This window comes from Brachionichthys hirsutus, chromosome 23 (genome assembly GCF_040956055.1).
Source record: "Brachionichthys hirsutus isolate HB-005 chromosome 23, CSIRO-AGI_Bhir_v1, whole genome shotgun sequence".
In the NCBI taxonomy this organism is placed as follows: Eukaryota; Metazoa; Chordata; class Actinopteri; order Lophiiformes; family Brachionichthyidae; genus Brachionichthys; species Brachionichthys hirsutus.
The window spans coordinates 3741583-3754878 of record NC_090919.1 but is presented as its reverse complement, the minus strand read 5'-3'; the positions used below and the strand labels follow the sequence as shown (position 1 = coordinate 3754878).

The 13296-nt window shown below is 46.5% G+C and overlaps 1 protein-coding gene across 1 annotated transcript; it reads right to left on the bottom strand.

Annotated features, from left to right (window-relative positions):
- On the bottom strand, window positions 1–7067 carry gc2 (guanylyl cyclase 2). Its single transcript, XM_068756115.1, has 24 exons — window positions 7060–7067; window positions 6138–6438; window positions 5842–5970; window positions 5570–5749; window positions 5333–5450; window positions 4962–5263; window positions 4759–4890; window positions 4542–4645; window positions 3964–4082; window positions 3788–3872; window positions 3553–3649; window positions 3284–3406; window positions 2996–3076; window positions 2348–2524; window positions 2119–2275; window positions 1880–2032; window positions 1639–1787; window positions 1402–1565; window positions 1111–1303; window positions 851–1025; window positions 601–699; window positions 387–481; window positions 213–298; window positions 1–100 (listed from the first exon to the last, which is right to left on the bottom strand). Exons 1-24 carry the CDS (start codon window positions 7065–7067, stop codon window positions 1–3), a joined length of 3327 nt encoding a protein of 1108 aa, XP_068612216.1.
- Between the last annotated feature and the right edge of the window lie 6229 nt (window positions 7068–13296).

Genomic DNA, 13296 nt, shown 5'->3' with positions numbered 1-13296 from the left:
TCAGTTTTTCTTCTTAGCAAGTTGTTCCTGTTGTTGTTTCTCGGCTTTCTGTTTCTTGTACTGGGCTATCTCGGCCATCTGAAGCCCGTGGGCCATTTGCCTGTTTGGATGACGTGAAAGGCATTAAATAGAGTGCGCGCACACACACACGCACACACACACACACACACCTACACACACACACATGGGGATCAAATAGGAAGTGTTCATACCCAGACTTTATTACTGGCGGGACCGGCAGGGGTTTTGTAAATCCATCCCTCCCTACTAGCCAGTAAGTTTCTTCAACTCCTTTCCCCTGAGACAAAGACAGAGACAACGTCAGCAGGACAGAGACAGACAAAGTGAAAGGCCTCGATCCTGCATGTACAGGTAAATGTTCGCACCTTGACTTCTGTCTTGCCTCTCAATTCGAGCTTGTAGCCCAGACTCAGGTCGTGCAGGACCTTTACCGTGCTCTGGTGGACATGGATCCTGTAGGCTGGCACAGGACAAAAATAATTATACAGATGCAGTTAACTTGTTATTATAATTATTTGACCCATGAACAGAGGCTCGACAGGCTTTTCCAGTCCTGCGTTTTGGAGGTGAATAACTTACGTAGGCCGCTGGACTCCATTCGAGACGCGGTGTTCACTGTGTCTCCAAACAGGCAGTAGCGAGGCATGGTGAGACCTACAACGCCTGCTACACATGGACCTGCAACAGCCACGCACACACACACACGTTACTATTTCAGTTAGAGGACATGAAGTGAATTGTCTCCACGGTGTAAGTGGAGACGTAGAAGGTACTACCTCACTCCGTGTGGTATATCCTGTTTTCATCTCCGTGCCCTGTGCTCCCTCACCTGTGTGCAACCCTATACGAATCCTGACAGGAACGTCAGGCATGTGTCTCATTTTGAAGGTCCCCACGGCGCTCAGGATGTCCAGGGCCATGTTGGCTATCTCTGCGGCGTGGCGATTGCCGTTTGGGACGGGAACGCCTGAGGCCACCATGTATGCGTCGCCGATAGTCTCCACCTGCAGCGGAATATTATAAACCGGGTGGTTCGGTGCCCCTTTCATTCCACAGCATGTGCCACGGCCATTAAAAAAAAAAAACCACCTTGTAGACGTCGTGGTTTGCTATGATGGCGTCAAAGACCGTGTAGAGGTCATTGAGGAGGTCGACCACCTCGATGGGCTCGCTGTTGGCTGAGATGGTGGTGAAGCCGACGATGTCGCTGAAGTATAGCGAAACGTGGTGAAAATGTTCTGGCTTGACAGCCCCGCCCACCTTCAACGCCTCGGCCACGGACCTGAGGAGTCAACCCGATACAGTGCTGCAGTAGGACTTCACCCTGAGACAGAGTTTTCTGTCTGCGGGCGCGGTCGTGACATTTCCACATGAACTCACGGGGGCAGCATCTGTGTCAGCAACTTCTCCGTCTTCTGCTTCTCGATCTCGAGCTCCTCCGTTCGCTCCCTGATCAGCTCCTCCAGGTTGGACGAGTACTGCTCCAGCATCCTCAGCATGGAGTCGATGATGTTGGTCTTCTTCCCCTTGTTGATGTTCTTAAACTGAGGAGGAAAGACAGATTAGAATAAAGGGAAGTTTTCTTTTGCGTCGGCTCTGGCATTTGACGAATCCCACCTGATCGAAAGCGTCGTCGAAGGTGGGCCTCTTTTCTGGCTGTTCGTTCCAGCACTGTTTCATCAAGTGGATGCACTCCAACGGAGCGTAGTCCGGACTGACCGCCGGGCGACAGAGGAGCGGAGGCTTACGGAGCTTCTCGATGACGTCTGCGATGCAAAGAAGCATCAGCTGGTCTTGACCGGTCCAACTTGTCTTTGATTCTGTACTGTTGATATATTTTGTGAGTTTGCTATCCTACCTGCGGAGGACAGGTCTAACATGCAGAATGGAGGCCCTCGGATCACCACCTCCTGCATGATGATGGCAAAGCTGTACACGTCACCGGACATTGTCCCATGAAGGCCCGGTTGCCCGGCGATCCTCAGGATCTCTGGAGCCGTCCACAGCAACTCTGAAACACGCGGGACTGCGTGAGCTCGTGGATGTAGCACAATCCGAGAAAGACGTCAGCGCCAGAGGAAGCAGAAACCATCTCACCATCGACAGGGGGTTCGATATAGGGGAACCTTTGAGCCTCGAGAACCTCGTTGTAGCCGTAGTCCGTGACCTTCAGGACAAAACGGCCGTCCACCACGCAGTTCCGGGACTTCAGGCGGGCGTGGGATACCCCTCGATGATGGAGGTACCTCATACCCTGAGACACCATTCAGAGCGACAGTTTTTGCTTTTTCTTCTAGTCTTGTTCTGCCTCTCATCACCTGCTAACCTTGATCAAATCCAGCAGCAGAGACGACTTGAACATCCAGTCCAGTTTGACGTCTTCGTTCAGCAGCAGGTCCTCCAGGCTTCCTCTGGAGCAGAACTCGGTCACAATGGCAAACACGCCACAGTCGTGAAAGAAGCCCAGGAAAGGGTTGACGTTCTCGTGGCGCATGTCCTTCATCTGAAGGCGACAAAGCTTGCCCTTAATTCCTTATGTTGTGCTTTTTATTTTTATTTTACATTGTGGACTAGGAAAAGTCTGACTGATCCAGAACACTCCGTATTCAACTTTGTTGGGAATTGGATAACGTGAGCATCTTTACAAAGTATGCAAAGTAATCAACCTGGGATAGTCAAACTAAACAGTCGTTCCAGCTGAGAAGATGTGTTGGAGAGCGTCGGCCATTACTGCAGCCACAATGGTAAAACATTCAATGGTCTACCTTTAAATCCATGATTCACTATTTCAGTGCCAATGACATCTAAAGACGTTTTTTTTTTTACCCTGACATTGAAATCTGCCGCTCTTCAACGGCCAATAACTTTTTTTTTCCCTGATGAAAAAAGATACTTTGAAAATTGGGCGAAAGGGTGGGCAAAAACTGAGCTGGCACTGAAAGAGTTAACTTAGCTGCCTCACATCACGACTTACCAGTTCAAAAACGTTGCTGGTTCTGGGGTTGATGCTGCTAAAAGTCCCATCAGGAAGTCTTTTTAGCCATGCCCAGTCGCCCTGGAGGAGAGAAACAGCCAATCAGCAGTTGCATCGGGAATCACAAACTAAAACTAAACTTCTTTTCTTGTGGTGGGTAAATGAACACCAGCATCTGGATCAAACCTCAAGCCAAGCTCGGACACATTAGCCCACTTTGTTCGCAAATGTCAGAATGAGATAAATGTGTCTCCTTCGCTGTGAGTACAGCAAACGAAAGCGTCTCACCTCATGAATGACGACGTTGGAGTTCTCGTAGGTGGCCGGTGATTGGGCGGAGGTCGGCGAAGCGATGCTGCGCTCAGACACGCTCCTCACGCTGCTGATCCTGCTGTCGTCCAGGCTCAGCTTCTGTAAGGTGGCGACGTAGAAATACAGCAACAACAACAACAACAACAGCAAATTCATGCACCTGTCTGAGTGATTGATTTATCTATGTGACAAATGATAGTCAAGATGTCAGAGTCAAAGGAACGGGCGGGGGGTGGGGGGCTGACCTTGTTGCTAAGTGATGGGTTTATGAATGTGACATCAGCCAGAGTCAGCAAGATCTTGTTTGGACCCCGAACCAGTCGAATCTGACTGATGCGTCGCCTGGGAAACAATAAATTCACTTGAATCCTTCACGCAGTTCACCAAAAATCATTGATCACAAAACAACTGTTAAAAAAAAAAATCTATATTCAAATGAAGCCAATCTATAAACCCCAGACAAAGACTATCAAGTCTTACCTGATGCAGTAAATCAGCGCTACCGCCAAAGAAGAGGTGCAGGTTGCGCCGAGGAAGACGGCGATGACCGAGAACAGATCCACCCCTGAGACAAAAAAAAAACTAATCATAAATGAATCTGTCATCATTTACAAGTCTGCTAACCGACCAGAGCGTGCTTTTGCGTGCTTCCTCACCCCCTGAGCAGATGACTCCAGGGGTAAACCAGCAGGAGGAGTCCTTCCTAGGTCGCTGGTTGCCAGGGAAGTGGATGTCTCGACCCAGGAAATGCACCGCATCGGCCTCCGCGTCAATCCTAGTGTTCACAAATTCAAGTTGTCGAAGCAACAGCTAACAGCTGGAATGCTATTTGCAGTCTTTGGGTTTTTGGTAAAGGTTGACATTAAGATATTCCATAGCTCACGTATCATCATGAGTAAAAGCAAATGAGTGTGTGGAAAAATATAAACCTTGTTTTCGCGGGACACTTTAAATCGACCGATATGAAGGGTGAATCGATAAACATTAAGTCATCTCAAGGTGAAAGCTAAGGCACAAGATTTCTATATGCACTGTTGAAATGGCCAACTTATGGACCCCCCCCCTCCCCCCCTAGATCAACTCCAAACTCCTACAAGCCAACTCCCCGAGGCTGGTGCGAGCATCGCCTCTCTTTGGGAGGTAAATGTACTCTCATCTGGGGGTTTCTGCTTTCGCCCTCTCCATCGATCTTCGGCCGGTTTTATGAACGCCCTTTACCCGAGTCGTCGTTTACCTGTATGTTGGCCTGAGCTCCGAGGAGAGCCCGTCCGTATCCAGTATGAGGTAGTCCAGCAGAGCAGCACCAGACTCACTGGTCTTGATGGTGTGGCTGAAACCCTGCGATGTAAAATAAGAGCTGAGAGTTCGCTTCTTTAAAGAGCTTGACTTGTTTTTCCATCAAGCCATGTTGGGTTGATGGAGTGTTGGGGGGGGGGGGGGGGGGGGGGTACCTGGAAGGCCAGGCTTCGGGTATGTCTTGCCAGGTCCCCCCCAGACATCCAGTCTCCGGATTCCCGAACACGATGAACCGCGTGAGCCATGAAGAGTATAGAGTTGTAGATGGTGCCAAACAGAGGAGACACCTGCAGACGACAGAAGAACTGGAGTTTCACGATTCCTTCATCTTCAAGCACAAAAACGTCCACGCCATCACCTGCTGCGGTCTCACTGTCCCGGCGACCTCCCGGCTCTCCACGGCGTCCCCGTAGGCCTCGTAGAAGGACACCCGGGGTGAGCTGACGGTGACGGTCAGCACGGCATCGTAGGCCCGCAAGAGCTTGCCGTTGCTCTTCAAAGCTGGGTAGGTCACGTTGCGGTAGGGCAGGCTGTAGAGCAGCGTGTCGTAGGGCACAAAGACCAGCGAGCCATCCGTTAGCCGCATGTCGTAGGCCGTCTCCAAGAGCAGCTTCTGCGCTTCGCCGCCGATCAGTGCCGAGTGCATGCAGAGGATGACGACTGGGATGGGAAAGAATGAAAATTTGCATCGGTTTTAGAGCTCCTCAACACCACAGCCGGGGAACTCACCTCGGATTTCTGTCATCTTGCGGATCTTGAATAGAGTCCGTCGTATGCCGTGAGGCGTGTTCTCCATAAAACTCACCAGTCTGACCGGCAGACCATGGCTCCTCAACGAATCGGCAACCTGGGAAAAAAAATGCAACAAAAAAAAATGTGGTTGCTGAAAGGTGAAGAAGCGAAAGGTGTGGAATGAGGTTCATCAAGATCCAGGCAGCGATTTGTTAATCCAAAGAAAATTCAAACCTTGGTGGCCGTGTCCACCCAGATGTCCTCTGAAGATGATACGATGCCAATGTGAGCCCATCTAAAGTACTCAATGACCCGGAGCAGGACCCAGGTGGGCCTGGGCGCGGAGCGGGCAAAGGTTGGGTGACTCCGAACGTCATCCAACTCGTAGCCAACGCAACCCCAAGGAAACAGTGCCTGGAGAGGAAAGAGCAAAAAAAAAAAAAAAAAAAGCATGTCGCCGTAGCAAACCTACAGCATCTAGAAAATGGCGTTCGGACATCACCGACTTTGTTCCAGCCTTTGCTCAGCATCGAAGCAGCATCACAATATCCCGGGTTGGCTGGTCCGACATATCCAGAGGCCTTGGTGTGGAAACCGATGAACGCTTCCAGACCCCTTGAGGTCTCACACGGCTCCTGAAAAAAATGACAATCCACATGCAGAAAGCTAAGATTTAAAAAAAAAAAAAAATGGCCCCGACTCCAACTCGGTGCTTGAACATTTACACCTGTTTTGTTTAGAGTGTTTGATGAACACAGCGTTTCCATGGCATCTCGGAGGAACGACCCGAGACGCAGCCTACCTGCAGCACCGCGTAATCGAATGTTGCAGCGTAGGAAAGGGAGGGGTCCTTGTTGATGCGGCTGACAGCGAGCTGTGCCGCCACATTGGGGAGGGCCTTAGCAAATAGAGGGTCGCACCTCCAGGGTCCCACCACCCCAACACGAAACCAAGCAGATTGCCCCGGACAGGGCAGGAAAGGCAGGGTTCCCAGGAGAACCAGGAGGAACCTCATCGGTGAAAGAGTATGCGAGAGATTTGGCGACCATCGAGGGGATGACGGGTCGAGGGCAGGGGCTTTGCTTGTTGTCGTTGCCACGGTGCTGGGATTGCACCGCCTCCAGATCTCACGACGAGCTGGTTAAAGTTGGATTAAAGATGCTGCTTCCCTGGAAGAAATGAAGGATGCAGACAAAAGTAAAATTATTTTGCAGCTGCACTTCCCCCCCCCCTGGTAGATCCTAAATCAGAGGTTAAACATTTTATTAATATCATAAGCCAAAGATTGTCTTCATTACTTTCTAGACTTTTAATTTATTCCAGTGATTTTGAACCCAAAGTTTAAACAACATAAATCTAGGGGCTTGTGAGAGTATTGATGGGAGAGGACAGAATGAGTGATAAATAAGAAACCCCAACAAACAGTAAAATGAAAAAAATAATTGTACATTTCAATCTAACTTACCGGTACAATGGAAAAAAAATGTTAGCTACGTACAAAATAGTTCAGAATTTGCCGCTCATGAGCCAAATACGATGGAAAAATCCTGCTTCTACTTGAATGCAGGAATAGAATATTATTTTCCATATGTTTAATATACTTAAATTCAAAGTAATAAATACGATACAGAATTTTTGCCGTAGCAAAGTATTTTACCGTTTATTCATCCTACAACAGGCGCTTTTCTGGGTTAATAAAAGAACAATACATATGAATCACGCACCTAGCCATTCTTTCATTGTCATTACAGGAGTCCTACCATGCATCGAGGAGACGGGCAGTTCTTCCACTAAGGCGCCACAGCAAGGGGGTACTTTTTATTACTTCCTCTATATACTCTTGGCATCCAAAATGCAGAAAATTTGTTAAAGGTAAATATCCTGTCATTTCTTCTCCGCTGTCAGAGCCAAACGCTTCACACACATTTAACTCTAAAGATGGTGTGTGTGTGTGTATGTGTGTGTGAGATGGCCTAGGACAAGTGTGTGACCTGTGCTGTCAGATTGCATCAGCTCTAATCGGGTCCTACGTGGCTGTAAGCTGAGGGGATGATGATGATTTTGCACCTTCATGCGTGGAACAGTCGGCTGAGAGGAAGTTCAGAAGCAATCTCTGCGATGGATTCATGTTGGGTTTTAATTACCGAGTGATTACACAAAACCTACTTGACAGATTTTGCTGAAATTTGCTGAGAATGTCGGCCATGTGATGGGAAAGAAGTCTCGGAAATTTGAGAGTTTCTTCTTCTTTACTTTCATCGCGAGATCAGACACTTACAACACTTCTGTCCGTCACATAAAAACTAAACTTGTGGAATCTGGGAAAACTTTGTAGACATCTTGGACATGTGGGGAAGAAATACTGACGTGCCAAAGCTGCGTAAAGAGTCAGGAATTATTTCGAGACAAAGCCTTTTTCAAAGAAAATCGACATTTTGGGGTGTATATTATTGCAGTAAGAGAAATACATTGGTGCTGCAAGTTTTTTTTTAATCTAAATCCATCATTTCTAATTAAGATCTCCTGCATCCTCTTAAAAAAAAAAAAAAACGCATCAGCTCCTGACAGTACAGTTTGACCCCTTCCTGATCGAGTTCGTTCGGTATGTCTCATTCCTTTTGACTCCATGTTGGACATCGTCCAGCGTTTTCTCAGAGCTAGAGGGCAGCACGATGCAGGAATCCCAAGCAGCCACTTGAGAGCAGTCTGTGCAGAAAAGCGTCTTGCGTGTGGAGTTTCCTGGACGGAATTGCTTTCCGCTTGAATCCAGTCCCAGTGCCTTCAGTGTCAGGGGTGATAAAAGCTAAGAAGTTGTTGCATAACGCTCCCTTCCAGGGAAAACGTCATTGGGATTAAGTTGATTATTTGATTCAGCATTTCACGCTTCATAAAATAAAAAAATAAAAAGCTCTGGCTCACCCCCTCTTTCGGGGTTTACTTGGTTGCCATGACACAAACATATGTTTGATTTTGTTTTCCCTCAGTCTCAAAAACAAAAGTGATGCAACCAGAAAAACCAAAGACATCAAACTGCATTTTTTCCCCCCTCTAAGCATCAGTGCGAAAATAAAATACTTGCTGTGCTTTATGCTCCTGAAGGTGAGGTTTATAGCATAAAGCCGTAACATGTAACCCCCTTTGGCGCCTCTCTATATCGCACCGTCTCCACTGTCTCCCTCTCTCCCTCCCTGGGGGGGGGGGGACACGACTCAATCCAGTCAATCCAGATGTGCAACCCCGACCTGCCAGATGAACCCAGTGGCTCCACTAACATCGCAGTCACACATTCAAACACATACTGCTTACGTTAGCGGCGAGTCAGAAGTCGGCGTTGAAGCGGAACTTGTCAAGGAGGGATTCTTCAGAGGTGAAAAAGTTTGAAAGACTTTTGTAGCTCCAAGGGGAGACATGGGAGACGAACAAAATGGCCTCGCTTGATGTCATTTGTCGCCATCAAAATGAAACCTCCGTGGAAAAACTACATTCTGCATCATCACCAATTACTTGGATTTAAAAGAAACGCACTCTGAATGCGGCGGAGTTCACCCACAGGATGCTGCACACGGGGGGGGGGGGGGGGCTTATACCCAGGTGTTGACAGGCCCTGCTCATAAGCATCTCTTTGAATCGATCGCAGGCTCTTTCTTTCCTGAATGGCACTTATCTTTATGAAACAGCCACTTAGCGGCCAGCCGCGGAGGGGCCCCCCCCTCATTCTCAAGACTGAGCGGCACCGCTGTGTGCGGCGGAGTAGGGCTCCAGGGGCCACGGTGAGGCCCCACACAGGACACACGTACATGTGTGTAAGTATTTTACTAATATAGTAAACATTAGTGGACAGAAATTTAAATGTCTGCTCATGCGTGTCGTCCTATTCTTGCTTCTCGTGCTGGAAGGACAAACCACAGGATCATTCGGACCTTGCATCATGTCCCTGACACTATACAGCATGTATTTAACAGTAGTCTATTCCAACATTGACTTGTGTTGAAACGTCCATTCAGTGCCTTTTCCTTTTCTTTTGCTGGCCCCCCTTCCTCAGTCAAGGCTACAAATTTGCCTTATCTGATGTTGGGTGTAATTGGACCACACATCAAAGGAGAGATGATGAAAAGTCAGAACCTGCAGAAAGGTAGAGTGAGATTCATGCAAAAAAACAAAAAAACAAAAAAAGAAAACGAGAAGGGGAAGGAGAAAGAACACAGATTCCAGAGCAGAGGAAAATAAAAGCTCAAGTCATGTTTGCGAAATTCTGCAAGGACATCTGTGACGTTGGCAAAGTCAGGCGTGACTCATCCTCCGACTCCTCTCTGCCGCCCACCCGAACGCTAAATCTCCACTAATGACCTCTCTTTAATGGGAAATGCATGTAAATAAAGCCGTGTAGACTTTAAGTTCTCATGCTATTAAGATGAGGAGATAGTCCCCAGACAGGGCAAACGTTAGTTAGCGATCGATTTATTCATTTGTTTTCAGCATCGCTTATGGGGAGGCAGGACATCCGAGATCAATGATCCCATAGTCATACTATTATTTTAAACATTAGCACAAAAGTTAACATAAAGTTATTCTGAAGCATTTTTGGCAACAAACATTTTAACAAGGGCTTTGAGATTCAAGTTAATATTTGGAAGTGCATCACAATGCAATTGTTATATATTAGTTATGAGACTAAGAGTTCAGAACATCCCCGAGAGTGAAGCAGCCCGAATGCTAGCAGGCCTTTTACAGCAGCTATTTATCTTTGTTATTTCGTATGATTCACCAACGAGTCGGCTCCAGAGCTGCACACGAGAAAGAGTTATCTTATTTTGAAAGTGTTCCAGTTGTAACAACTAAGAATTTGTCGGGGGGGATTCAAACCCTGCAGGGTCATTAATCTTAAGCACACGCTGTACGCTAAGATGAAGTTGAGGCATGGTTGAAAACGCGTTGATGAAGAGTTGGATTGAAGGATTGCAAGAAGACCAGAAGTTCAATATCCGTTAGGACAGCAACAGTTGTTGGAGAAGAAGGGAGGCCAGGGGCAGTAGTGGGGGGAGAGGGGAAATGGGAGGCTAAACGGGTCGCCCACTGGGAGCGTTGGAGCCAAAAATAGAGGCAAACCTCACGTGTTTGTGCGTTAACCCTATACTTACATCCATTTAGCCAGAAATGCAAGGAAGGGGCCAAAAAAAAGGTATAAATAAAACATATTTCTTGGAGTTAAAGAGAGGAAGTAGTTAAAGTCTGGAAGAAGATATGTTTCACTGAGATGCTTCCAAATGCATCAAGATTGATCAGCTGCAGGCAAATAGATGACAAGTTTAAATTCCATTTTTTTAAATGTGGAACTAGTTTCTACGATGCTCAGGTCTGCTTTCACCGGGACTTTCAAGCATGCAGCGTCGGTCATTTATAATATAAAGGACACAAAAAGTTAGTCTGTGTTCATTCCTGAGAGGGTTGCCATGTTTGCTTTTTTGCTGCAGCTCGATTTCTGCTTTGCACACCTGCGGAGGCGGGTTCCGGACATCCGCCCCGTCCTCTTTCTAACCGTTTCATATTTAAGTTTTGTGTTTAGGCGGTGCTCTTCAGTTAAACCCGTTTTAGGCGCCTGCCCGTCTAGCAATATTACCGGTATTCAGTTTATTCCTAAAGTATTTTTGCTGTTTTCTTCTATTAAAATCTCTCAAACTACTTTTGAGTTTCTCTGCTCTGCATTATTGAGTCCGAATCCTTGCTCAGCCCGTAACGCATTCCACTTCCTTAAAATGCTATATATATATATAAAATCAACTTTAAACTTGTTGATTTAGTCATCGCTATGCAGCGCTGGCTTTAATTGTCATTGTCATATTGGGCAGTCAAACGTTTCCTCTTGTGTTTTATGCTGAAAGCTGACGTTGGTTTTATATCTCTCCAAACAAGCTGATAATTTTGTGACTGACTCACTCTCTCTCCCTTCAGCAGCCACTATCTCCCCCCCCCCCCCTCCCTTCCTACTTACTTCTGTCTCCAATCTTTTTAATGTGGAGGTGATTCACTGTCTTCTTCTATTCATTTTGATCTCCTACATATTTCATGTTCCTTCCTAAAGCCTTAAATCTGCAACCATCTGCTCCTTTCTTTCTGTCTCTGGGTTTGAAGTCTTAACTTTAATGCCAGGCAGGACTTCCTGCCTCCTTCCAGAGAGCAGAACGGCTTTCTGACAGACTATTTATCACATATCATGTGCTGCAATTATCTTTACCTCATTTACTGCGATATTCTCTCTTTAAACCATGATGGCTCTGCAGCTAACTTCTTGTGGCATGGCAGAAGTCACATGATTTCATCCTTTTATGCATGACAAAAAAAACACACAAAGGTGTGTGAAGTTGACACGCTATCCAATGAGATCTCGCACAATGTCTGGTCTTTTTTTTTTCCTCCACTGTCTGCAAAAGAGCGAAATAATTGTGTTCTGTTCATTGTCATCGCGGAGACAAATGGACTGGATTGCTCGGTAACATTATGCTGCTGCTAGAACTGGTGCGTTTTGTGACTGTAAATGTTGTTCTGATTTTCTCAAATCTACAAGATCACTTTGCGTCTTGTTCTTCATACCAAAAAAGGGAACGCATAGCGGAGACTGTGCTTTCTAAATCCGGCCTCATAAATGTCACATTAACTCTGTATCTATCACATAAACGCACATTGAACGTGTATAATTACTGGCTGTAAGTTTATTCAAAGGAAGGGGAAATGGCTGAAAGTGATCCTGCTTCATACACACACACACACACACACACACACACGCATGCACACACATGATTTAGTTTGTCTTGCATTTATCAGATGTCATCTCAGGAGTCTTTTTTTTCAGCCCTGCTGCTTTCAAAGGTCGGGGGGCGGGGGCAATAGGTCTTGAGTTAGGATCAGCAAACAATTTCTTTTGAAGTGTGTGTGTGTGTGTAAAACTATTGGAGTGACAGTTCAATGACCAAGAAAAGACACTCCAGATGCTGAGGAATTCGTCTTCATTGGGGATTGTGCATGTGTCAGCGGGAGGAGAGGTCATGAGAACAGCAGAAAACACAAGCGAGTAAAACATTCCTTCACTTCCTTCAACCAATTCCCCGTGTTTTCCAGAGAGCGCAGGCTGAATTCTGCAGCTCTGACGCGCTGCAGTCTCTCGTGAAGCTGCTTGTGCTGAAGAAAAGGGTCTCTTGGTACCACAAAGCATGTGACTCATCCAGTAACACCTTCTTGTTGGGGGGGGGAAACGAGTCCAGAGAGCTCTTAAAACCTTCCCTTTCGAAAAACAATAGGAACCCAAATTCAACGCAGACTGCAGGGCCGTTAGCTGAGCTTTCACACCTACGCTTTTGGATTCTTTGGGCCGAGCTGTGGTGGAAATGTTTGCTCTGCCTCAATTAAAGGCAAACTAGAGGCCTGTAAATGTGCATTTCACGCTTATGTGGCGTAGTGGGCAGCGCAGCACGTTCAGGAGGAGATCGGACAATTTAATGATGACTTTGGGGGGGGTTTACGGCGAGTCTAACTACACGTCCAGTAACGCGAGCAAAGCATTTAGAGGAGCGCTGATGTTTGTAGCAGTTAAACTCAAATTCAAAAATGTGTCTTCAAGAACACAAAAGCTGCTGGAAAAAGTAACTTTTGATCGAATATGTATATCCTTCAGTTTTTGAGGAAATAGAAGGAGACCATATTAATGGATGACACGGGTTACTCTATGCCCCCTTTTGTCTGGGCCATGGAAAAGATGTTTGAATTTAATTTTACTAAAAATATCTCTTTCATGGATCTACACACAACTATCATTGGTTTAGTTTACTGACAAAACATTTCAAGAGTCATCTGACGTTCAAGAGGAGGGGAATATAGTTATATGAGGTTATTCATTTTAGATTATTCTGGTAATAATTACTTGGAGTTTGTACATTGTGCACAAAAAAAAAGACATTTCAATAGGGTAA